This window comes from Stegastes partitus, unplaced genomic scaffold, assembly GCF_000690725.1.
Source record: "Stegastes partitus isolate 25-593 unplaced genomic scaffold, Stegastes_partitus-1.0.2 Scaffold400, whole genome shotgun sequence".
NCBI lineage: Eukaryota > Metazoa > Chordata > Actinopteri > Pomacentridae > Stegastes > Stegastes partitus.
Genome location: NW_007578131.1, coordinates 342,278 through 368,632, shown reverse-complemented (window position 1 = coordinate 368,632; position 26,355 = coordinate 342,278). Strand labels below are relative to the sequence as shown.

Here is a 26,355-nt window from a genome sequence, read left to right as displayed (position 1 = left end):
AGAAAAAATCGAAACAGCACAGGTGCAGACCAGAGTGAATTCGGTCCAATCAGCATTGACACTGCTGCTCAACAGCCCTAATCACTTTGTTAAAGCAAACATTATCACGTCTAATGCAGCCAAAAAACAGAACAAAAACGTGCAAAATGTTGGATTTTGGGGAGGAAATAAAGGAAAATGCACAGTTTTTTAAGGGGGGCAAAAAAAAAGCAACCAAGAAAACAATTTTAGCTCCAATCTGAGCTCAGGTAAGGATTTCAAATGTTCCCCTGTCTGTCCAGTTAACCAAGCAGAACTGAAATCTTTGTTTGGTTTTATTATTTTTTTTAAAAAAACAACAACTCCGCCTCCAACATCACAGCAGCCAAACTGTCCAGTCTCCCCACCCTCCACCTCCTCCCCCCCCCCAGGAGGAAGCGCACCAGCAGGGCCTGGCTCTCCGTCTGTCTTTATGGAGGTGGGGGGGTGTTTTCGTATGCATGTGCGTGCCTGGCCGTGTCCGATCCAAATAGATTCGCCTCACGTCACCTTCCTACCCAACCCACCCACCCCACCACCCCTGCACATAAAAAATTCATTAGAGCGCAGCCCGGTGCTGCAAGAAATGTCTGTCTGAATAACTCATTGAGTCGAAATTCCTCCAGTTAATGTGAAATTATTTGTTGTTTTTTCGATTCAGTTTTCTTTGTTTCTTTTTTTGTTGTTGCTGGGAATAACTGGAGGTATCGTAAAATGGCACAAAATACGCACCCGTCTACACCCGTCTCCGTGCCATGATTAATATTAAAACTATCAGAAATAGGGGGAATATTTTTTGCAGCGTGATACAAACCCCATAAAACATTCATCTTCGAATATTCTCTCTCTCTCTCTCTCTCTCTCTCTCCCCCTCTTTTCTGTCTCTTTCCTGCCAAACGCACCTCGCCGCCGCCCCGCCCTCCCTCCCTCTTCCCTCCACCTCTCCCGTGGTAAACGCACACTGATGCGCACCAGTGCGGCCGTACATCCGTGCTCACAGGCTCTACCACACACTTTTTTTCTCTCCCCTTTCCGTGCACTTGGGATAATATACAGCAGCAGTGTTGAGGGTGAGGAGGAGGGGGGGAGAGAAAGCAAGTGATTCGGACTGGATATTGTGCTGCGATTTCAAAAAAAAAGATGGATCCAATATTGTTTTTTCGCCCGCGTCGCTGATTCTCTCCACTTCTGCACTTCAGAGCTCCTTCTCCAGAGCTGTCCTATATTTTTTTTTTTCCTAGGGAGGTGTCGACTGGTGTGATCCCAATTTGGATGTTATTGCTGACTGGTTTTTTTTCCTGATTATTATTGTCTGTGTGTGTTTGAATCCCTTCGTCCACATGACTGAGCCAGGGTGCAGCCGGAGACGTGGCTCCCCACTCGGGAAGACCTACGGCTAAAGTTTGAAGGGTGGCAAAGGGGGTGCTTTTGTCCGTTTCCCCCCACCTTGCGCTGGATTTGCAATCACCCCACAAAAAATTGCAATAAATAGCGGATATCTTTTCCCCTCTTCCCCGCCTCCCCCCCACCACCCTGCGCGCACGGTGGGATTCACTTGGATTTTATACTGCTACTGGATTTCACCCTCCCCATCTAGGCTTAAATCATGAAGACCGTTATTATTGATGGTGAGTATGAGCCTGCACATACACGGAGACAGCAGGGCGTCTCTTTCTGTAAAGTTTCCACATGAAGCAAGGCACAGACAGGAGGATCCCGCTGGGTTACTGCGCACTGATAAAAATCGGTTGCAGTGTCACCGCTCTGTGGAGACGCAACCAGAGATAAATCAGGTGTCCTAATTGGAGTTTACTCCTCTGGCACCCCGGTGGTTTGATTAAACTCATGCATGAGAGAGAGAAAATGGAAGAAATCTGCAGTGTTTTATTTTTGGCACCAATATCAGATGTGGAGATTGCGGCTGGAAACGACCTTGAGTCTTAATTGAGTCATAATTCAGAGCAGATTTTGTGCGTCCTGGCTTTGGGTTTTTTTTTTTCTTCTCCCCCTATGTGTGTGTGTGTGCGTGCGTATTAGTGCGCAAGCGTGTGAGTGAGAGGCCGTGTAGTGTTTGTGGCAGTCAATATGCTCTGCATGATATCGCAACTTAACCCGGGCGTCCGCTTCTGCCCGTCTGGACGCTGTGGGCTGAGCTCCTTTCTGATGAAGTCTGCAGATGGTCCGCTTGGCCGCCCAATAATACCGCTTCCCTTCTCCAGCTCCTTGGCTTCTAATTGGTGTTTTTGTGGCATCGTCCCACTCAGGGTGCCCCCGCCAGAGTGACAGGAAATTGGGCCTCGTAGGTTTTTTTTTTTTTTCCTTCCACTTGGTGTGAACAGGAATGTGATCCTTCTCAATTCCCGCCAGAAATGGTTAAGAATTTCTGTTTTTTTTTCTTGGCAAAAAGGCGCATGTTGGAGACGGTGGGAGTTTGTGTGCGCACAGATAGCCTAGGTGAGAGGAAGGGAGGGGAGGGAGGATGAGGCACCTGGCATGTCGGTGCGTGGCTTCCTGCACCTGATTGTACACAACCCTGCTTTTTTTTTTTTCTTTTTTTTTCCTGCAAGTAGCTCATGTTTAATGCAGTGCAGAGAGAATAACAGAGGCATGGCGTGTGCTGGTTGATAAGCAGCACTGCCAGATAAGTGCATGTAGGATCTCCAGTTTGCTCCATCAAGAGAGTGTGGAAACCCCCCCCTCCACACACACACACACACACACATCCACCCTGCCCCACCCCTGCCTCACACACAGCGCTTATGCAACATGCTGTACACACTCACGTTGTTCATTACTTGGCTAAAACTGCAGGATTATGGTAAGAAAGCTGCAGATTATTGTGTGGCCCACGGAATAACTTTGCATTTCCACAACTGGCAGGAAAAAAATAAAAAAAATCAAAGAGGCACATCTGCTTCTGCATTCTCTTTGATATGTCACAGGGTGATGCAAATTCAAGTGCACACCCCTTCATTGGCACAGAATGGCTGTGGGTCCCTCAGAAGCCTACGGGCAAGTTTTCATCATCCGACCGCTGGCGTGATTTAGCACCGGGCTCCTGACACACACCTATGTCTGATTTCCCCTCTTCTTCTTCTTCTTCTTCTTCTTCCTGCTGCTGCAATTATAATTGGTATCCATCTCTCATGCTCCTGATTTGGCTGAGGAAATATGGCCTGTCATGTCTTGTGTTTAAAGTGTCAGAGAGAGGAGGGACTTTAATTTACACTCTTTTTCACCCAGTCAGCATATGATCAAATGCCTCTGTGGGAAAGCTGTTGCTCGGGGGTGCCATTGCTCCCTGTCTGCTGCCAAGCAAAGCCAATAAAGTCCAAATGAATGGATAAAACCATTATAGTGGAACTGAAAGCTTTCTCTTCAGGAGTTTTAAACCACTACACAATAACGCCTCTTTTTTTTCCAATTAGTTAACTTTTTTTTTTTTTTCCCTTTTCTTTTTTGGCAGCGCCTCGCCAAAATAAAACACTGTCCTATTTTCAAAAATAGGCCACAAGATGCAGCTGAGGTGGCGAGATAATTGTTTAGAATGTATTAAAGAAAAAGATGCAACAACAACAGAAAAAAAAAGAACAATAGCTGATTTGCATTGCAGCATTAGGTGGGATCAAACATCACGCCATAAACAGTGACAATGAGACGAGGCGTCCTGAAAGAGAATGTGAAATTGATCCATCTTTGTGTTTGTGTGGATGTTTATACAAGCTGGGCTGGGAGGGAGGATAATGTGTGTGTGTGTGTGTGTGTAGTGGTGCTGTGTGAGTTTATGGGGGAGGTCTGAGGAGGGGGAAGTCTTATAGCGAAGGTGTCTGTCATCGTGTGAGATAACGAATGAGAAAGTTGGTTCCTGTGAGTTTCTTCTTAATTGGTCAACAATGAGACTCTTCTCTTGAGGTATTCATGGGAAAAAAAACATGTAGGATTTTGACATTTCTGCAGAACAAATCACTTGATCCTTGTATATGTGTAGCTGGTGAGGCTGTTGATCAATACAGCCCTCGATTACTCTGGCAGGTGTGGAGCTTCCTGCCTTTCATTTCCAGCTTTCCAGCCTGGATTTCATCACGCTCCCCAGTCCCCCCCTCCTCGTTTATTCACTTTTCCAGTCTTTAACAGTCGAGGGGTGGTGCTACGAGCAAGGCCTTTAAGCTATGAGGACTAGTAAGCCTCATTACCTGTGCCAAAGACCTGTGAAGACTCCAAGAAGAAGGTTGCTGTTGTTGCAGTTCCTCTTGGTCACCAATAGAGGTCGATAGAGGTCACAGATTGCTTGTTGCACCTTTTTGTGATGGAAGTTTTCGGGGTCAGCGCTGCCACGATGAGAGCATCAAGTGATTGTCTGCAACCCAACACCAAAAATCACACCGAAGGAGGTAAACAGAGGGTTTGCTCGGCAATTCAGCAACAAAACACACACAAGCTCTGTGGATTGCCACTGAAACGCAGCTGGAACTGAGGGCAAATACAGAACAGTACCATCACTGGCTCCAGAAATCCAGTTTTGGATCCACTTATCTTTGTCTTCCCTGTGCAACGCTGTCTTTTTTTTTTTTTCCATCACAGCAAAAAGTCAGTAAAATTCACATCCAATTACTCATTCACCTGCTCAGCCAGATTAATATTTAACACATCCTACCCACAGAGAGTGTAATAACTCTTTGGTACATTTATATTTACAGTTAAATCCAATCTAATTATGTCCCAAATCTACCTGCCCCCCTCATGTAATGCACTGCTGGGTGCTATAATACCATCTCTGGGGAGAAATTGTTGAATTAAGATAAGAAGATGTAGTTTTTACATGCAATTATGTGTTTTACTTCATTCCTGGCAGCTCATTTTGTTCTTTGATGGTCCACATCGCACATTATGACAGCCTAATGCCTGTTTTGTTGATATTTTATCGCAATTTCATCAATAATGTCGCCATGTTGTTTTAAATCTGGGTGGTAAATGATGATTTACAATTAATGGATAATTGCATTATCAGTCAGCACACATACACACACACACAACATACGAGGGTTTGCAGTCCATTGTATCCGCATTTTTCTCATCGATCTGTTAGTGTTTAAAGGATAAAGATGGTAATATTTTGTGCTACAGAGCCTGGTGGTATTAATGCCTTAGTTACAGTGACAGACTGCAGCAGGCTATCTGAGAGAGGATCTGCTATGTTCACTGCATCCTGATGAGCACGCTCCTTCAGGGGCTTCTTTTAATTGGCCGCGCCCTTCAAGTAGCACTGCATTTGTTTATACAGTACATGCCGACACACACGCACGCACACAGATTCCCACTGATACACACACACACACACACACACACACACACACACACACACACACACACACACAGAGACACACAGTTATGCTGGCCTCCGATATCCTTGGAACCATCCGCTCTAGGTTATCCCAGTCTCCCAGCCCTTCACTGCTAATCAGCAAGACAGAGGAACTAAGTGGATAAACGAGTCAAAAAAAAATAAAAAAATCTATTTGTTTATACAGAGGAAGCTAAGGGGCGAAAATTTACAGAAAGCAGTGGAAATGAAATACACTATTCCCCCAGATTACCAGTCCTTAATCCTCTCTGTGGGTTATTATTGTTCTGTCAGAATATTTGGAGACAACCAAGCAGAAGGCAGAAGTCTAACCCGCCCCCTTCCACCACCACTTCTCCCCTCACTCGTTTTCTGAAAATAAAAAAATAAAGTGTTGTCTTGAGGATGGAGAAGAGGGAGGGCCAGATGAATTAAGGTTATGCAACTTTTAGGGTGGCGATGAGGGTGGAGTTTTTATGTTGCTTTATCCACTCAGACACTGTATCATAATCCGTTAACGGTGCCTACGCTCAACAGACTGGATCAAACCCTCCAATGGGCTCAAAACATCCTTCGACCAACAAGGGAAGTCAAAATGCATCTGTCGATTCCTTTAACACGCCAACAACATTGAACCCCTCCACCTCCAACCCTTTAGCGTGCACAAACAGAGCCGGCTAATTTGTCCGAACACGCCGCCCGGCTCATTCCGCTGCACAGTGTCGTCTTTCAATCTGCGGTTTCACTGTTGTTCCGGTTGCGACCTTGGAACTCGCAGTGGCCACTTTTTTTTCCCCCTTGTTTGTGTAACCGTTTAAAAAAAAAAAAAAAAAAAGTTGCTGCACGGTTGCTCCTAATCCCATTGCAGATGTGAAGGTGCTCGCTGAGCCGCTTGAACGTCGGCGACGCTGATTATACCACAATGGGAGAGGCTGACTGATGGCCTAGTAAATTGTTAATTAGACGGAGCAGAAGCCGCTCTTAAATTAGACGCATGAATGGAGCCGTTGTCAGAGTTATAAGTCAACCGCTGCTCCTGCTTCTACAGCGCCGCTCAGCACAAAGTGGCCGGCGGATCCGAGATGAGGGGGATTAGCATAAGCGATCAGCGCCAAAACACATAGATGTATACTGTCAGCTAGATGTTGCTGGTTCAGTTTTTCGAACATCAATGCCGCTTGTAATACAAAACTGGAATGAAAAGTGAAAACATAATGAATCAAAGAATACCAGCGAGCATTGGTCTGACATTTTGATATAATTTGTGAAAGTCACACGTGTTGCATTCAAGATAAATAAGGAAACGATGCACAAAACAACGTGTGATCAACGCGCAAATGGTGCCAGTTGAAGAAATAGAAAAAAGGTGCCAAACCTGCTGGTATTTATAAAAAAAGGTGCAAAAATTGGTGGCATTTACTATAAAATGGAGGATTAGAGAAGTAAAACCAGTGAAAATACAACAAATAATAAGCGTGTTGGTCAGAAGTGCAATCAGTCATGACCTCTTAGGTTATCATTTATTATCTTTTTGTTCATTTTATTTGTTGTTAGGGAACAATTTTAACATCAGAAGAGCAACTTTCACGTAGCTCAGCTTAATTCTGGAGGAGTTACCTAAAGGGTCAAAAGGTTAAAGTTCAAGGCCAGAAGATGTGTTTACACCCCGAAAAGGATTTTGTCTTTGGAAACATGGATATTTCTTACGAGGAAAACTACCAAAAGGTTTTAACGTGCAGCCTGTTTACAACAAGCCAATAGGAAAAGAGTTTGTGTTCGCTGTACAAGCTTCTGACATACAACCTGATGTGAAGTCTGCACCCAGTTAGCTGCTGTTCAGAACCGTATAAAGTTCTTCAGAGGCAGGATATCCTGAAAAGGAAGCGCAGATTGATTTCTCTTCCATCCACAGATGGATAAATATTCTCTTATTAGTTATTTTTAGCCGCGTTGATCTCGTTAGCGGTGGTGACGCAAAATGAACTCCCCTCCAATCCTTCTGATCATCCCGAGTGCCTGTTGTTGTGATTAGTTTTTTTTTAAAAACTCGACAGATGGGGAGTCGGTGTTTTGATGCAGCGTCTCATAAGCCGAATCCACCCGGCGCTGCATGAGAGGTGCTTAGGCCATGGGTGTCACCTTATTCTCTACTGTATGCATTGTTGGATTTTATTCTATTCTTGTTATTTGTCTTCATTCAAAGGGAAAGTTCTGAAGGATCACTTCAGGGTGTTTTGTGTGAAGGACAAGTACTGTATGTTTAAGACTTGCATATATTAGCAAGCTTTCAAAAGGTAGCTTTGCAGTGAAAGAACAACAACAACAACAAAAAAAAAGAACCCTTGAGTCGATGGCTAACCATAAACAGAAAACTAGATAGATTAATAGATATAGCTCCGGTTAAGGAGTTGGTAGAACAAAGGCTTCCAGAGACACAGTGAAAGATTGCACTTTGAGTCACATTGCAATACATCCACAACGGCAACTTGTCTTCTTGTGAGCCTGGTAGCTGAAATATGTATGGGGAGCCCTTCAAAAGAAATAGGTCGTCACTCCTCGGATTCAGGGAAAATTGATCTGTTATAGACGTGAAAGCTCATTCCGTAGGCGCTCGACATATATAAAATATACCTGTTCTGGTGGCTTTACGCGAGAATTCCACAAATTTTAGGCGACTGATAACTTTCTTTCATACACAAATCAGTGTCCTCAGTGGCAGGTGGGAGTAAAAAAGGATTTGTACAGCGGGGAACGTATAATCCTGCAACTGCTACAGGAGGAAAGAGTTACTAAACATACTCGCTGAAGAAGAAAAAAAAAACGGGGGAATCAATGAAGATCCCACTTGACTGCTACAATAAGTCTATCTTATAACCTTCACTTTGAGAGAACAACACTTGTCTTTATCTGCATGTAATTGGACAGGGCTACCCTCGCAAAGCAAAAGCCACAGTACGAAGGAAAGGCAGCTCAGTTCGAGCTCAGACGCGAGGTCTGCGTTTAGGGACGTCCGTGAGCATCAGGTTTTGCTCTCAGTCAAAAAGCGGGAGGCTCCAGAGTAGGTTATTCTTATTAAAATGCAAATCTGACAAGTGTGCTTCATCTCCTCTTTGTCTCCGTGGATTGTGTTCCAAATACATATTCCTTCTTTACCGTCTTTCCCCTCTCGCTTTTCTTCCTCTCGCATTGTGTCGGTCATTCTTCTCCCTCTAATTCTATTACTGTCTCACCCACGTTGTCGCTCATCTTTTCTGTCTTCACTCTCAGGTGTAAATGCTGATTATCTTGTGTAGATATCAGGCCACGGCAAATTAAATGTGACCGCAGCTGGCCTGCCAGGACGTCCATTATAATGATATCTGTAATCTGCTGTGCTCAGGGGAGGCAGCGTGGAGGGGTGGGAAGATGGAGGGGATGATGATGATGATGATGATGATGATGGGGGGGATTCGGTATGGATCTGGCTGGCTGGCAGGAAAGTGGTGGATTTTAGCCTTTTAGCCGCTGATGTGGATCACATGAAGTCTGAAACGTCACCCAAAGCTGAGGTCATGAACTCGACTGGTTCCTTTCATTTTAGCTTTTGTTTAGTTTTTGGAGCACAACTTGTGCACCACGACCTGTCCAGGTGTCCCCTGCCTTCGCCCTAAGTCAGCTGGGATAGGCTCCAGCCCCCCATGACCCTAGTGAGGATTAAGCAGTGTATAGATAATGGATGGATGGATGGAACTTGTGCACCAATTCTTCCTTGTTGCAATGTATCGGCACCATTCATTGTAATTTCACAGTTTATTCTCTGGTTTAAACTACCTGTTTCATGAGTAGATCCTTGACTGGTCTAGGGATAGACCGATTGTTGGCTAGACTGGTCATTGGAATGGATATTTTGGCACTTTTCCAATTTCCTGTATTTTGGCCAATTAACAATAAACTCACTGCTCTACTTCAGGTCTGATGCAGCCCCATTTCTCTGTCTGTAGTTACCCTGTAATCTCAGAAATAACTCTCAAGCAGAGACTGCAAAAACTGAACTAGAAACACAACCTTTTGGCACAAACCAGGAAATACGCTGTAGGTTAGCGGCTAAGTAAGAAGGCAGCCACAAATGATTCTGAAACAGAATCTGGAAACTAATAAGCCTTTAAGGTCTGGACCTTAGTGGACAATAAAAATGATCAAGAAGAACAGCAGACATAACTGGGAGACAAAAAATCTCAGTGGATCCCACATAAACAGACGACAGTGTCCTATTTCTGTTTTACATATTCAGCTATAGTCGCCCTTATTGATGAAGAAGCCTAGTTATGAATGACGGGCCCCCTGTTGTCACATGCTGGGAAACATTACATTTGATTCATATTGGTTCCAAATGTCAGTTATCTGCCGTTCTTGATGACCAACAATCGACATCTGTATTGGCCCCGACAAACCCATATCGGTCGATCCCTAGTCTGTTCAACCATATGCTGCCATAAGTGATCATGATAACCTTATGCCAACCAATGCAGTTGCTGGAATTGAAAGAAATGCACCACTTTATGTTCCACAGATACTTTATTCTCCCCAAGGAAGATCTACAGTGAGTGTTAGCAAATACGGATGCTTTATTTCCCCAGTAAAAATGTTATCAGTCGGCAATGGAGTCGCAGAATGGAAATTTATCCATCTGAAAGTATTGTGGATGATTAGACCAGGCTGCTGTGCGAGACAAGAAACAACAGCATTTAGATCCTGCAGTGCACCACTTTGACACGACTCTCAGCGCATAAGAATAGGCAGCGGATCTGTGTAACGAAATTCCCACGGAATCCCTTTGACATTCGGCATCGGAGAGCACAAAGAAAGAATTGATCAGATGAGCGACAAAATAAAAACACAGATCGTACCGGGGATATGTCAGCGTTCGCGGTGCACGTCAGCTTTGGCTGGCTTTCGACACCCTCTAATCTAAAATGGTGCTTGTTTTCACATGCCTGTACGTGTTCCCAGCAAAGCCTATCATCACAGCAATTATTCCAGGGAGAGAGATGAGCACTGCCAACACTCCATCTCTGAGCTGTAAACAAATTATGCTGAGGGGTCTTGATGATGTCTGTGTGAGAAACAAAATAGTCTGAAACCAATTCTGATGGTCCCACTGTGCCGTCTTGGGTCCTCAACCGGTGGCTTCCCTCGGGGAAGGAAGCTGCGCCATCACTGGAAGGAAACTGGCTGTTACAACAATGCCCTCCAGATGTATAGTATCCGCCATTCTTTTTGTCATCCAGAGCTGCATCCATTTTTGCATCTCTCATCAAAAGTCCAGACCCCTCCTCTCCACTTGTTTGGATAATGAGTTTTGACAGATCGGGCCTTTCCTCTGTTAGCATAAATCAAAGCCGGAAATTTCCACCTGGCACTTTCAAGGAGTAATTGATAGAGATAACAATTGCCATATGCTTCCTTAAAAAACACAGCGCAATTCGACTCGAAGCCAACGAGTCAAAGGAGGTTAATTCCGCCAACACGACTTCATAATTAGTAAAACAACTGGTGGCTCGAGCTTTTTGATCACGTTGGAGCTCTCTTGTCTTGGTGGTTTTCAATAAATCTTTCAGTGTTTTTTTTGTTTTTTTTTCGTGCCGTGGGTAATTGACAGGTTATGTTTTCGACCCCCTCCATCGCTCCCTTGGAAGGCATTAGCATATTGAGTTTCGTGCCCGACTGTGAAGCGATTCCCACCATGCCTTTAAAAAGGCATCGCATGAATAGGCGGCACATTACACCACAGAGAAATATGAGACGGCAGAGAGAGCACGCTCTTCCTCCACTTTCCCTCTCGGCTCATACACACTCCAGGACGAGATCGACAATCCGTTCAGGTGCACACACACACACACACATTGGCTGCTTGAACCCCCCCCATCGCTTGCTGACTCACACAAGGTTCTAGTAGGCGGATCGTACTTTCAGGAGGGGGGTGAGTGTTACATTTCCATCTCCCACAGTTAACTCCGGAGAAACAGCCGTGAAATAGTTACACCTTCCCCCTTCCAAGTTTAAGGCACCTGAGCCTCCCCGGGTTGTTCCCTTGTTTATTGTTGCCTACTCTACCATGACACTGAAATTAAGGCTCGGAAACTCCACGGAATCTGAGTTCAAAATCACACCGAGGAGGGATTCAACCACTGGAGGAACACCAAAAGCAACGTGCTGAGTACTTCTAATTCAAAGAGTTAACGTCTAAGATCAGCATCCAAATGTAACGTACAAAACTTCTTCTGTAATTTCGTTTATTCCATTTTGAAGCATTGACTTTCAAGGGTTTTCATGCACTAGAATGAAGTCTGGCGTCCTTTCTATACGCATCCTCTCCAACATGGCGTCCATATGTCGTCTAAATTGCTACGTGCTATATAAGAGGACGCATTCAAATCAATTACGTTGTGAGCGATCAGCATGAAAATATGTATGAACGGCATGTAGCGAGAGGTTAGGAAAGGTCTCCGGTGTCCATATGCCTCCGTTCGCTCTTCGAGAAGCCGGGAGATAACAAGAATTGCAGAGCAAAGATCACAAAGCATAAAAAATGAATGCATACATTTAAATAGCTAACGAGAGAACACAAGGGTGCGTCTCAATCAAGTTAATTAGTTTAAAAGCCAAAAAAAAAATAAAAAATCAATTCGCTATAATTGTCCTTGAAGTTAATATAGTGATAAATCTGATAGAAAATCCGTTACAGTGCAGAAGTAACATCGAGGGAATTCGCATTTCCACCGAGATTACTGCAAAACCGCTGCATGCTGGACTACATGCAACGTGAAATGTCTGCCGCAGAGATGTTTTGGCCTCGACTCGACGACAATGGAAGCCTTGAAATTTTGCTTTTGATGCTCAACGATTCCAGCAGCTGGAAAGAAAGAAGCCTGTCCTTCCAAAAAACAACTTTTTAGTCAGTTCAGCTATTTAAGAATCATCCAAAAGACCTCTCCATCCCTTTCTATGTAATATGTTCATCTTTTAAAAGTAGAAAGTGCTCACAGCTAAGACACGGTTTAATCATTTGTAACTCTTCAGACTATTTTGAAGGTACACGAGTAGTTTTTTCCGTTTTCATATTTGTTCTAAAAATAGTCAGGTCTTGATTGAAATAGCATTTTATCGACACAGCTAGTATGTATAGACTTTCTTAATTTTATTTTATATTTTTGGCCTTTATTTGATAGGCCAGTGAGAGAGAGACAGGAAAGTGGGGGAGAAGAGTAGTGGGAGGATGTGTGGGAAAGTGTCATGAGCGGGATTCGAACCCATGACTTCCACATTGGGACTGTAGTCCTGTATATACGACACCAGCTCAACCAGGTGAGCTATAGCGGCGTCCCGACTTTCTTAATTTTTATGATTTAGTCTCGATTGAGAAGCTTTGGGAGAAGATGACAAACACAATGATTCTTGCCTGCTCCTGTCGAGGTGCATCACAGCACAACGTTATAACAGCAATCATTAAATAAAGGCAACCTTTCTCTGTGCTGGTTACGTCTGTGTACTATTAGGATTTTCTCAGGGTTTCTAAGTTAGATCCACTCTTCCATTAAGAACTGTCAGTTAAATAGACCAAGATGTGCATTTAGAAAGTTCTGCAGGGTCACTTGTGGTATCACAGTGATTCCTGTCAATGGATTCCATCCGCACACACATTGTTGTAATAGAGACCTGCTGTTTCAAAGTTATAGCATCATGCATTAGAAACCATAAACAGCCATTAGCTTCCTCCAGTGTGAGAGCGCTGCACCTCGACTACCAGCCGTTCAGGGCATTACTCAGCAAATGGAGAGACTGGAGACTGGAAACTTTATTGCAGATGAGCGGATGAAAGGAGATACAGTTTACTGACATGGACTTTATTGGTCTCTTTTCCTCAAAGCTGCCTCATTTACTGAATCTGCTGGATTATTTATTTTTTGTACTGGGCGGGGTGGTGCAGCTTTTTATTGCGCAAACATTGTCAACCAAAGCTGAAATAACGTTGATGCTGGCATCACTTTAGACATCTCTTGAAACACTAAAAACATCTTATTACTCCTTTTTTTTTTCCTCCCCCCTCCTCAATCTTGTGCTGTATCCATGTTCTTTGTCTTTCACATCATCCCAAGGATATGTTTACTTTATAATGACAAGAAGATGGCTCCCTTTTCTCTCCAGATAATAGGCCCTGCTGATGTTTCATCTGCTCCACTGGAAACTTTTTTTTTTTCTCTCTCCTCCACATTATGTAACTGACATTGAAACAGCGTCTCTATGAGGATTCCTCTGTCAATACAGCAGCACGCTAATTATGTCTTTTTCATATCAGAGCTGTGAGTGAGTGCTGCCTGTATGTGATACCTCCTCTAATCGCTGAATGGGGGTTTATCCAGCCCGCCCTCTGCCATCGCTGTGCAAACTATCCTCCCGTGCACCACCACCTCCTCCTCCTCCTCCTCGTTGAGATAAAGTCAGAGCGCCGCACATTGGGACTGTATTACAGTATCGACACTTCATCCACTTAACAGGAGAATCAGCTCCGTTTACGACTAATTAAAGCCATTAAAGGGGGCACACGCTAATGCATTTTTTGCACAGATAACAGAAACATGGGCGGCAGTGGCAGCCGGGCTCATTTTACCGGCAGGTCAAGATGAGAGTAATTAACGGCGTATTAAAGTCGCAGCGTGACGTGTTTGAGACGAGTCAAGATGGTGGCTCGGGTGCAGAGTGCTAATACGGCTGTCATCAAAACTCTAACAGATTGCTTCTCACACTTAACACTTTGGTAGCTCGTAAGCTCCACTCGAGGATCCGCGGGAGAAAAAAAAATCCACAACTATAAGGAAACAAAGAAGTACATCAAATATGTTGCTAGCAGCAGTAACAGATGAGTGGATCTTGTTTTATCTTCAGTTGTGAGTCAGTTTTCAAGCAGCTGCAGTCATGCCATATTTTTACTCAGAACATGTATAGATACAAAGCTCACAGTAGGTAAATGTGGTACAATCGCAGCTGTTTCCAAGATGCTGATTTTTTGTAAAGATACTGGTTCTGTGTCGCAGTAAAACTCAGCCTCAGTTTGGAGACAAGAGTAGTGTCTCTTGGGAAAAAAAATTACAGGTTACATCATCAGAATTTACATAAAATTGGCGAGTTCTGCCCCGCGATGCACCAAGTTGTTTCTACTTTATAACACTTTCATTATCTGCAATTCTAATGGAGGATTATGCAGGTTAAATGCATGAAGGACTTGCATAATGGCAGTGGCTAGTCGTCGTTACCGTTGCAGCCATTATAACAGCCCGCAGCCCTGTGAGAAGAAAGTGCTCCATCCCCCCCCCCCTTACTTGATATATTCCCGCCATGCAAACTGCGACGGAGCTAAATCTGCACCTTTTGAAAATCCAGCCAGACAGGTGCAAGTCGGTGTCTCTCTGCAGGGTAGAATGTACGAATAAGCAGAAATTACATAGATAAATATTCAGTGTCCAGATGTCGATTAAAAAGACAAAACAAAGCCCGCTTTCTGCCACAAGGATGCAAGATGAAAGGAGAGGGCTTTTAGAGTTCCTCCACCTAAGGTAAGCTGTTGCTAAGCTGAGTCTGCAGTTATCTCTTATCCACTGTGCTGAATACAGGAAGAGAGGAAAGGGAAGGGAAAATAAGGGCTAGGCATTCTGTTGCCAGATTGACTCCATCTTCAAAGCGATATTAACATAGCGCCAGTTTCCCTTTTATCTTCCTTTAATTTCAAGGATGCCAGCCCAAATTAAAATGCAATGCGACTGAAATAAACCTAAAACATCAGAGACACAAAGGAAGGAGAGAAGGAAGGGAGGGAAAAAAAAAATAAAAAAAAAGGAAGACATGCAGGTTGGATACACTGATCTGGTTGCAAGACAACGTATCTATTGTTAACTACACCAGTTCGGGTCATGTTGTTCCAATCTGGGATCGTTATTGCATGAAATCGAAACATGGCAAATGATGTTCCCATCATGCAAGTATAAAATACTTATAGACGAATCATTCTTGATTAATTAGTTGCAGGTTTAGTAAATTAGTCATTTAGTAGGTGCGGTATACGACATCCCACTAGAGCCGCAGAATCTTAGACCAAACCCAACGGACATGTCGACCTCGCCTTCCCCTACTTTCATATTTCATTCCATTGATGTTGTGTACGTGAGAGCCAACAAAATAATCGTATAAAATTAAAAAAACATCAAACCGCAATCATTCGCCCACATGAGCATTGTGAGATACATTAAGTAGCTGAAACGAGCTGCTTCATTTGTCACAAACTGAAACAAGTGCATATGAATTAGGTGAATAAATGGCACTGACTGAACTCTGCTGTTTGCAGTGTCTGAGACCATTTTTAACTTTTTTCCTGCTCATGGATGCGGGCAGGAGCAATGATTTCAATGGGAGGGACTCACATGCACAAGCAGAATAGTTTGGATTACAACACACACTAAGGGAGTATGACTTTATCCATCCATTATCTATACACCGCTTAATCCTCACTAGGGTCATGGGGGGCTGGAGTCTATCCCAGCTGACTCAGGGTGAAGGCAGGTTCACCTGGACAGGTAACCAGTCTATCACAGGGCTACACTTAGAGACAGACAACGAGCACACTCACATTCACACCTACGGACAATTTAGAATCACCAATTAACCTCAGCATGTTTTTGGACTGTGTGGGAGGAAGCTGGAGAACCTGGAGAGAACCCACGCTGCACGGGGAGAACATGCAAACTCCATGCAGAAAGATCCCAGGTGTCCTCACTGGGACATGAAGCGAGGACCTTCTAGCGACGAGGCGATGGTGCTAACCACTGAGCCACCTTGCAGCCCAGCATGACTTTATTCTCTACCAATTTTCCCAATATACAGGAGATAGTTGTTATATTAGTGCAGTATTTAGGTACAAAACCTGGATTACAGCTTCAACAGTCAGCTAGAGTAAGATTAGAAGTGTATGATGTGAGCCTTGCTAAATGAGACACTTGAAGTCGTATTGTTATATCTCACCTCGTATTTGGTCGTAACATCAGACAGCAAAGCTATTAACACTCTAATAACACTGAATTTCAATATTTACTGAGTTGTTTTCCCCCTTTTTTTTTCTTTTCTTTTTTTTTTTTAGTTTCCTGGATTTCCAGGTGATCGTGTTATTTTACTGGTAGACAAAATGGGCTCCACAAACAAGTAGCCGGTTTATTGACTGTTTTCCATGTTGGCAACAGAAACTTGCAGCTGTTCTTCTCTCAATTTTGTAAAAAAAAAAAAAAGAGGAAGCTTCTGATGAGGCAATGATTCCTCCAAAATGTGGTGTGGAAATTAAAGATGAGTTAAGTCACTTGGCCTGAATACCAAACAGAAGTTTTAAGTAAAGTTCATATAAGTCAGTGCAAGCTTCCTATAGTCTGCTCATGTCAGCAGCCTGCTCTGCACTGACTGCCAACCACACGGCAAAACATACATCCAGTAGCATAACTGCAAGACAAAGCTGTCGTCCTCGCTGTCACCCCCGCTCCATATATATGTCTATATGTTTCAAAGGAAAGCAAAGGCGATGAAAGTTTCTTTGCCTGCAGTGTTTACATCTCAAAACTTGTAGTAAATTTTCACCGCGTCCCCTCGGCAGGAGCGTACATCCTCCTCGGCGGAGCCAGCCGGCAGCACAATGTTAGAGATCGAATGTCACAACAGCTTCCTGAGCTTCTCAAAAAGAAGATTTCAGCTGCTCCTTCCCCCATGCGACATCGCTGTCACAGACATTGCATGTTTAAGATAAAGCAGGGAATAAAGGATCTTGGAAGATGATGTAGCGGGGCTGGTGATGGCACAGAAGATCAGACTGCAGTAGAGAACTCTGGGAACCGAAGAAGACAGAGAAAGAGAGGAAGAGCATGCATACTAATGCTGCCCTCTGCTTTCTCGTCTCTCTCTTTGCATAGGGGGTCTTTAGATTTCTTCATTTAATGGCGCCTCCTACACAGTATTCCTGCTTGTATATAATGTCCACAGTGAAGCATTCATGAATCACCAAGCTGAGGTTGTTTCTATTCCGTGACATCAATCTGTCACCCTAATTCCCATCCAACTGCCTTTACCTTGGCGTTGACCTGATAGAGGTGTCTGCACTGCATAGAAGTCATTTACCTATGGTATAATGTGGGTAATAACTGACACAGCATATTGACTGGGCTAATTGACGTAGAAATTATGGTGGTGAGAAGATAAATGACGGGGTGTCTGCAGTATATTTGTGTCATTAGCTGCACACTGTACCACAGTGAATACCCGAGGAGGTGCTCAGATGGGTTATCTGTCTGCGAAGACGTGATGAAAACAGATGAAAGTGACTGATGCCGACTAGCTCTCAGCTTGGAGGAGAGGCAGAGACATAACAAGCAGTTTTCAAAGCCCCATATGGCCATGCATATAGCCGTGGCATGTTGAGACGCACTGCAAGTCGGGTCATCAATCTTGTCATGTGTAATGGCAACATTAATTTATATTATCCATTAATTATTTGCTCTATAAAGCATAAGGGAAAAAAATAAAGGGCCTGTTGTAATTTCACAGAGCCTGAGGTTATTGCATCAGCTGTCTTGTTTTCCTTCTGACCAATGCACGAAAACAGAAAGATATTCGATACAGTGTTAAGGAAAAGAATCCTCAAAAATAAGGAGCCTCTTTCATTAGAAACCTTCTTTCTTGTCATTCTGACTCCACACCTCCAGCTTCTAGCTCTGGCATAAATTTGTAGTCTGGAAGTCTGAGCAGAAATAACCCCGATGGCACCATGATGGATGTTTCTTCAGACTTTAGAGCACTGCCTTCAAAGCCACAGAAGACATCATTCAACTATTTTTACACGCTGCGTATAACACCTAATGACTGAAATGAGTAGAACTCGCTATTGGATTCAAATAGCATGTTTTATTCCCTATATTTACTGGCTTTTTTGTTTACTTCCAAATCCTTTTGGCTTTTTAAACCTGGAAAGAATGCAGACGGCAACTGTGGGATGGCGTTTTCTTTTTAAAAATGAGTGCGCTGTGAAAAAGATTGGACTCGACTTCTGTTTAAAAAAAAAAAATGGCAATGTTTAACTGCACGGTTTGATGTTGGACAGAAAATGTCAAAATACGGTTCAGAAAAAGGGAGCAAGTCAGAGGTTGGCGTGGAACCTCTGTCTAACTGCTTTCACACCACCAACACAATGCCTCAAAACAAGTTCCAGGATTTCCTGACAATATAAAGGCTTCTAAGTAGCTCACAGACACGTATTCAGATTTTGGGTGACATCCGTAGTCAACAGGTGCCAGAACACAACAGCTGCTGCTCGGATGCTCTGAAGTTGCCCTGGGGAGCCTAATGCCAGAGCTGGTTTGGGTTCATCACACGTCCCGCTTTGCATTCCTGCGAGTTTTTAACGGCAGAAATGGGACATGACAATGAAAAGTCTGAGGGAAGTAGAAGTTGCGGAAGGGGGGGTTTGAACTGGTCCTTTTTTTTTTTTTTCTTCTCCATTTGATTTCTTTCCTGAAGGCATGAGCAGATGTTTCTTTGAGCAATCACCTCAGAAAAAATTAGCTCGACTTCAACGAAACAAACAAGTGATGAAGAAGTGGGAAGTTAACTTTGGAGTTCAGGAAATATTTGGATTTTAAACGGCAGTGAAAAACCCAAAAGTTCTTGAGGGGATAAAGACCTCCTGACCTCTCCAAATGGACGAAATGGAGAAGGTCTCCAGTTGGCTCCTTTGGTGCCTATTTAAGGAGCCGCCAGTCTGCGCTCCCTATTTTATCTGAGCCTCAGAGTGGCCATTGGAGTCCACATGATTGATGCGGTTTCATCTCTCAGGCTGTCACGCTCTCCTGATGAGCAGATACTTTATCGACTGCGTTTTGGGGAGTGTGTCTGGTCTCGCCGCTCACAAGAAAGTGTAAGCTCTTTTAGGGAATAGACTCCAAATGGTGACCTCGGCCCTGATCTTCAAAGTGTCGATTTAAGTGTACGGTCCCATCATCAGATAAGTTCTCCTGCTTGGATATTAGTCTCGAGGATAAGGTACAAACCAACAGCCTGTTAGTACTCGGAGCCAGATCCTATTGACGGAAAAACTGGAGTTTGAATAACCGCATTTGCTAAGGTGACAAGCCTCCACTGATGTTCGCTTTTGATGTGGAGTCTTTCTGCTGCCAACAGTATCTAGCTGGTCAGCTTGCAGCGCACATCAATCCCACAAGCTTCTCAAAGAATTAACGCTCTTTTTTGCATGCATGTAAATACCAAACAAGGAACTATTTCAGATAGTACATTTAAATGTTCAAGCGGATTTCCTGCTGTTGTTTGCTTATCCCTGCTTTGTGCTTCATTTCAGGAGGGAAAAAAAATGTTAAAAAAAAAAAACTCTGTAATCCATAAAGTCTCTCTTTCCATGCAATAAGGTGATGGCTTTGCATTTTCCCCTCCTCTAAGCTCAGCCGGCTCTATCAGAGGGCAGTCTTAACAGAGGAGATTGTAATAGGCCACTTCTCTTATAAAGGGCAGGTGCTTATCTTGTCCATATACAATCATTTGGTCAGTCTGATCGGGCGTGCAGACATTAGGTCGTGACCCTCATGTCCGCTACTGTGTCGACCGACCATCTCCAGGGCAGAACAAGCTCTCAAGTGAGGGAATACAGAGGAAAAGTCTATTGAATTAAATACTTTATTCAGTTAGAATCACGGTTTTCTTTCCAGGCCTTCTTCTTTCCCTCCTCTTCTATCTTTGCCCTGTGTAATGGAGTCGTGGTTAAGAGAACCAATTTGTTCCACTAAGGGAAGCAAGAACGCTTAGATAATAGGTCTAAGTCAGGGGGTTGTCAGCATTGTTTTTCTATGCCCTGTTAATTCATAATGAGAAGACAAGACAAAAGACTCAAAGTTAGAGGCGGGAGGTGGAAATCAGTTAGCGACTTTTGATTAGGATTTACTAGCACATGGCCTTCTGTCACATCGCAGCACCAAGGCTGTCTGTTTTATGCCGTTACCATGGCAGTCTATCACATTCACATACACGACACTGCTTTTGCTTGTCTACTTATTACTCAACATTAAAGAATGCCTTTCATTCTGGCATTTAACCCAACACACATCTCTGAAATGATTTTTTATTTTTTTTTGAAATGTGAAATCCTACCACCAAAAATAAGCAGCTCGTTGTAAATGCAGACATCCTTGTTGCATGTGGGCGTTTCCTGCCCCAAACCAGATCATTTGCCCTCATGAAGCAAAGAGCTTTGACTGGGAGCCAGCATCGTAAACAGTCCGGGTGTTCCAGTGTTGTGACGGCGAAGACTGGGATGAAGATGAAGCAGAAACGAAAAGCGCGGCGGCGGCAGCGTCGCACCATTCATGCCCAAAGGCACGCGTGTTCGTATGGAATTACATTTAGCACAATTGAGAGATTCTGAAAGAGTTGACAGCTGGAAAAGGGACGCTGCAGATGTTTCTGCGCGGCGGAGATAATCACAGTTTACGCTGGCATGTTGTATGACGCTTGTTTTGTTTAATTAAACTTTACTGCTTTCTAATGTGGCGCTGGGCCGTTGAACTTTACGATTACGGCGCATTAAGCCAACAGCGTCTCCGTTTGGTTTCATTTTTATTTCTGTCATTTCTTTAGTCCAAACATGTTGAATCGGGTTTTTTTTGTATGTTTTCTTCGTTTGGCTCGGCTGGTGCTGGCATTTCGCTGTTGAATCATCACACGTTATTAAATCAAATCTGCTGCTGGCAATACAAAATGGAGAATTTTCTAAAGTCGAGCGGAAGAAGGTCTCGTTAATGGATTGCATTCTGTTTTATCTCGCACATAATGAATCTTTCTATTAATGTACTGCTGACTTTGATGTTGATCCACAAGCGTATACACCATTAGTCATGAGGCTGTCTACTTCGCACCATATTATGTCCTTTTTTTTCCTCCACTGTAGCACATACTTTTTCCATGGCCTTTGATGCCAGACTGCTTTATTATTCACCAACATGCTTGTAAACCTGGTTACAGAAAATATTTATCTATCTATCTATCTATCTATCTATCTATCTATCTATCTATCTATCTATCTATCTATCTATCTACTGCCATTGTTAAATAGACAAGTCTTCCTCCTCGTAATCAGGTCAAACGCTGCGTTTTTTTAAGAACATTGTGGATGTAAGGGCACAAATAACACATTGTTAAGATTAACAGGACTTTGCACTGTGCAGCTCTAAAGCCATGAGGGAGTAGGATGAACACTAGGGGGCAAGCTTAAGCCTTTCTCACATGTCCACAGCATATTTAGGCAATTGGATCTCCTGTTTCCTCATCCAACACTTCAGACTGTGTGTGTTTGCTTCGCAGCGGTGTACGCCTGCGACAGACTGTGAACTCACACGTATTTGTTTGGGTGTGGGCTCGTGTGCGGTGAGCCACCCGCATTAATCTTAATCCAAAAAAAACATCGTTCATGAGGTCCCTTAGTTTTCTGATTGAAGCAAGTTGTTTGGATTTCTGGCATCTTGGATTAAAAATGGATTGCATCCCCCAAAATCTCTGGTTTTTTCCTCTCTCCCCCGTGCCCCCTGCGCACACTGTCAGGTCTCTGTTGTTGTAGGTTGTCTCTTCAGATATACTAGCCTTTCTCTCTTTATTCTCCTCCTGCTTTTATACTCTATGTTGAGGCTTTCTCGTTGTACCACGGCTGCATTCTCTCTCTCTCTCTGTCCTGCCTCAATCCATCCTTCCTCCTGCTCGTCGCACGGTGGCTCCTTTGCAGTGTCGGCCTCAATTTGCGTCACTCCTCGGTGTAGCGGTGTCAACTCGGGCCTTCCTGATCAAATCCTAGCAGCTGATGACTGCTTTCATCCCATATTTAGCCGCCTTGTGTTTGTGCAGCCGCCTCCCTGTTTTCCCACAATTCTTTGCTGGTGCGGGAGCGGTGGCCGCCTGTGTCTGCTGGTCTGTCTGCCGTGTTGGTGTGTCTGTTGTTTGTTGCCAGGGATTGGGGAACAGATGGTCCGCTACGTTTTCCCCCTGCAGAGGGTGAGTGCTACAAAGTGCAGCATCATGCAAGATGGGTTTTTACTGCAGAAATCTCTTGGACTTTGTGTGTCATATCAGCCCAAATAGATGCTACTTTATTATGTTCCGGGCACAAAGTTCTTTCCCTCTGCTTAAGCGCATTTTCTGCTTGTTTTTTTATCCTCTTTACATATTTAATTAAAGACTGACATCATTGCTCTTGACTGATTTCAACATGTGAATTCTTAAGACCTCTGTCAAGGAACTCCTTTGTACTTTTTGTAGTACGAGAGCCACGACTACTTCACAATCCCAGTGTTCTGCAGAGATTGTGGGTTTCAGCAGATCTCCCTGGGCATTGCTGCTGTAGCTAGAAATATATTTGTAGGAAAGTAGCATCGGTTCAAGCATGTAGGCGGGACAACCCCCTCCCCAAACACACACATACATACCCCGAAGGATGAGTGGGCTCGGCGTGGTAGCTCTCGAGAGACGAGCTCTTGCTAAAATATTAACAAGGTGCATGAATTCATTTCACTTAAAGGGCTTAATTTAATTTCCTGCCAATGACTATTGCCACTGATACTGCCAAAGCGCATTGAGTGGCAGAGATTGGTACACTGGGTGATATAACATTTTGTGCATCCACCATCACGCGGTGTTAAATTGTGCCACTCACAGCAGAAGTGCATTTTTTAACTGCTAATGAATCAGTTGTGTTTGGGCCAATGCCAGGCACTCAGAAGCCAAGATTAAAACTCTGCTCTTGCTAATCATAACAAAAGCCATGGGATTAGTCATTGGAGATAGAGTCAAGGTCCTTGCCCACACAGCTAATTGAGCTCTTATCTTGGCCCAGCTGGTAATGCCATTAATCATAAATGGCATGTCATGTTCATGAGGAAGTGTGGAAGCTCTATAAGCTCCTGATGAGCTCTGAAAGTGCATGGTGCTTTGTTTTCATAAGCCCGAGCAGAGCCATGTGGATGCTGTATGAAGATTAGCCAATGTTCTGTTAGTTACTCATGCAAAAAACAAAAAAAGGTGATATCAACACATTTCTCGCTCTTCTCCAGGTGCTGGGTTCGTCGCACACTCTTGTCTTGCTATTGAGACTAATGATAATCTGTGGGAGCGTGATTTTCTCCTCAGAGGAGACACAGAGCTTCCATTTTCTTGTTTACTCTACTTTCCTGGAGGCGGTTTACCATAGATATAGCCAACAAAAGTGGAAGAGTAAACATAATCTATTGTTAACCACTGCAGTTGCTGCACAGCTGCTATTTCTAGATGCCCTGTAGAAATGCACTGATGTACCTGTGAAGATACATGTAGCTACAGTAACTCTCCCTGCTTTGTTCCATATGACTCCAAGCGATTTTTCTTTTGCGGAAAAGGCGTGTATAACAACACACTGTTGTTCTTATGACCTTTGATTGAGCAGATTTTCCCCAGGAGAGAGCAAAATTATCATCTTTGGTGCTCCTGTTTAAAGTCGGGCATAACTTTAATTGCCCGCCAATGATGGGGTCTCTGCGAAAGCTCTAAAACGTGAGTGCTCACATCAGCGAGCGCTAGTAAATTAGCATGACAGTGGCAGGTGGCAGCGTTGGGAGTCGGGGGCGCGGCGTGGGGGGGGGAGACGTGAGGGATACGAGCTCAGCACAATGATTGAAATCCCTGCTGTCAGGTGATGGCTGCTCAGGTGATGTGGCACAATGCAAGAGCCTCTCTAAGCAGAATGCAGACGGAGGGAGAGAAGACTTTAAAGGTTTTCATATGAGAGGGGATCAGGAGGGATTTGGTCCAGTGCTGTCTGTTTCCGTCTTGTTTTTCATCAGGGCCGCGTGTCACGCAGCAGCCGGCACACGTATGTGCATAATGTGAAGAGGCACGTGTACGAACCAGGCCGCTAATACAGACGCGTCAGAGGAGCAGAGGAGTACGCATTCTGCCATAAATGTTAACACAAACAATCAAAGGATGTTAGGGAGAAAAGAGGATTAAGTTGAGAAGACTTGATGGCTTCTTACAACCAGTCCCCTGACGTGTCCAAGTGAGCAATATCTTAAAAGTATTAGCTTAGACCGGGATATATGAATACTTGAGATAACGGTGGTTATCTCAATTGTCCACGGACCCACGTAACTTCCTTTTCACACTCGTCATTCATATTTAAAGATGTAAATTTTCCTCTGTTGAGCTTAGTGAGTCAGTGTTTTGCAACAATGAAAAAGTACATTTGCTCCAATACAGTACGGCCCAAGGACAATTTTGACGTATTTCCAATTAGAAAACGTATGAAAAGTTGTTCCGGTTTTTATGTATATAGATGTATCTCAAGGTCTCTATGCAGGAAGGTAAAGGCCTTAGAAAATGTATACAGAAAACCCAACAAAGTTTTCATTGGATTCCACTTGAACAAGCGACAGTGTGGAGGACAAAACAAAACAAAAAGCCTTCAGCAGAACCAGGCTCAGGGAGGGCAGCTGTCTGTCTCAACCGGTCAGGGTGAGGGTTCATACATCTACTTTGTGGTGATGTAGTTTAAATGCAGGTGCAAAAAAACGCAATGACGTTGGTGGTGTGAGGTGCACACAACAATCCAGAAGTAGTTTTACTGTAACTGTTCGCGTGGCAATCAGAAAATATTGAACAATTTCTTACATTAGATTAGATTAGATTTATTGATCCCTTTAGTAGGGCACCTCGGGGAAATTGTTGAAAGGTGAAATTGGCTAATAACACCATCATTAAACAAAGAATTGAACTTGATCAAGTAAATACTGAATTCTTATGTTTTTTTTTCCTTGACATAATATGATACAGTTTTGGCATTCGGGTGCATCTTCAGGAATTGCAATGCGATGCTGCTAATTGAAACCGAGAAGCTCAACTCTCAGCTGAGCTTTTATTTACACAGCATCATATTGCATAAAACACAGTTGATCCAAAGTGCTTTACAGCCCACATGAAACAAAACGTAGCAGAAGCAAGGTGACAAAACCCAAAATGCAGAAGAAGGATCTTGTTTCACTGATGTTATTTTGTCAATTTCGAATATGATACCTGCTGCATTTAAAGAGAACCGTGATTTAATTTAATCTCATGGAGGTAGAACATTAGATTTTTGATGTGCTATGTAACATGTGGGCAGAATATCTACTTCTTCTTTTTTTTTTTTAAATTAACACTTTGCCAGATGGGAACTCTACTTTTTTTCACGCTTTAGTAATTCCAATAGCCGGTTCTTTTTTAAACATTCAAAACACTTGAGCGTAATGACCTGACTGCACACTAACAGCACCAGTCCACTGGTTTTAGTAGTTAAACTCACATGTGTAGGGTATTTTGTTGCATTGTGAAGAGCATTAAGCCTAAATCAGCGGGGCATGGATGGACCAAGAGCACCATTAAAAGCTCTGTAATGCATTTGTATTATTCAGACATATCAGGCCCATTAGCACAACCACTAGAAATGGCAATCATATTACAAGCCACCAAGAGCTTACAAGCCAGAGCTCCAGGGAGAAAAGGGAACAGCTGAAGGATGCAGTTTAAAAATACCAGATTGTTTTTCTCCGGGGCTGGAATGACTCATTACCCAGGCAGCAAAGCAGGAAGTCTTGTCACTTGGGTCGTCCCACAGTACGGCGACACGCAAATTGCGCCGGCGCATCATTTACAGCGCTACAGCCGTTTTGGGACCGACAACAACGACGTACACGCGTGCTCGTACACCGCATTCACAAACCCACACACGCACCTGAGTTGGAATCCGGTTAAGCGATGTGTGCAAATTGCGGGAGGTTTGGGTTTTTTTTTTCTGGAAGGCAGGGGAAAGTCTCAGGTGGCGGCCATATGCTAGCGTGTTTATCCCTTCCACTCATCTCGCTTGTTCAGAATTGAGA

At 43.7% G+C, this 26,355-nt stretch overlaps 1 protein-coding gene across 1 annotated transcript in view; it reads left to right on the top strand.

The window, feature by feature from the left end:
* Positions 1-998: 998 nt before the first annotated feature.
* rtn4r (reticulon 4 receptor) overlaps positions 999-26,355 on the top strand; it is a 40,132-nt gene continuing 14,775 nt past the window's right edge. Inside the window, exon 1 of the mRNA XM_008285393.1 lies at positions 999-1,646. Within this exon, the coding sequence (XP_008283615.1) occupies positions 1,625-1,646 (22 nt within the window). The 5' untranslated portion in view covers positions 999-1,624. The remainder of the gene's footprint in view (positions 1,647-26,355) is intronic.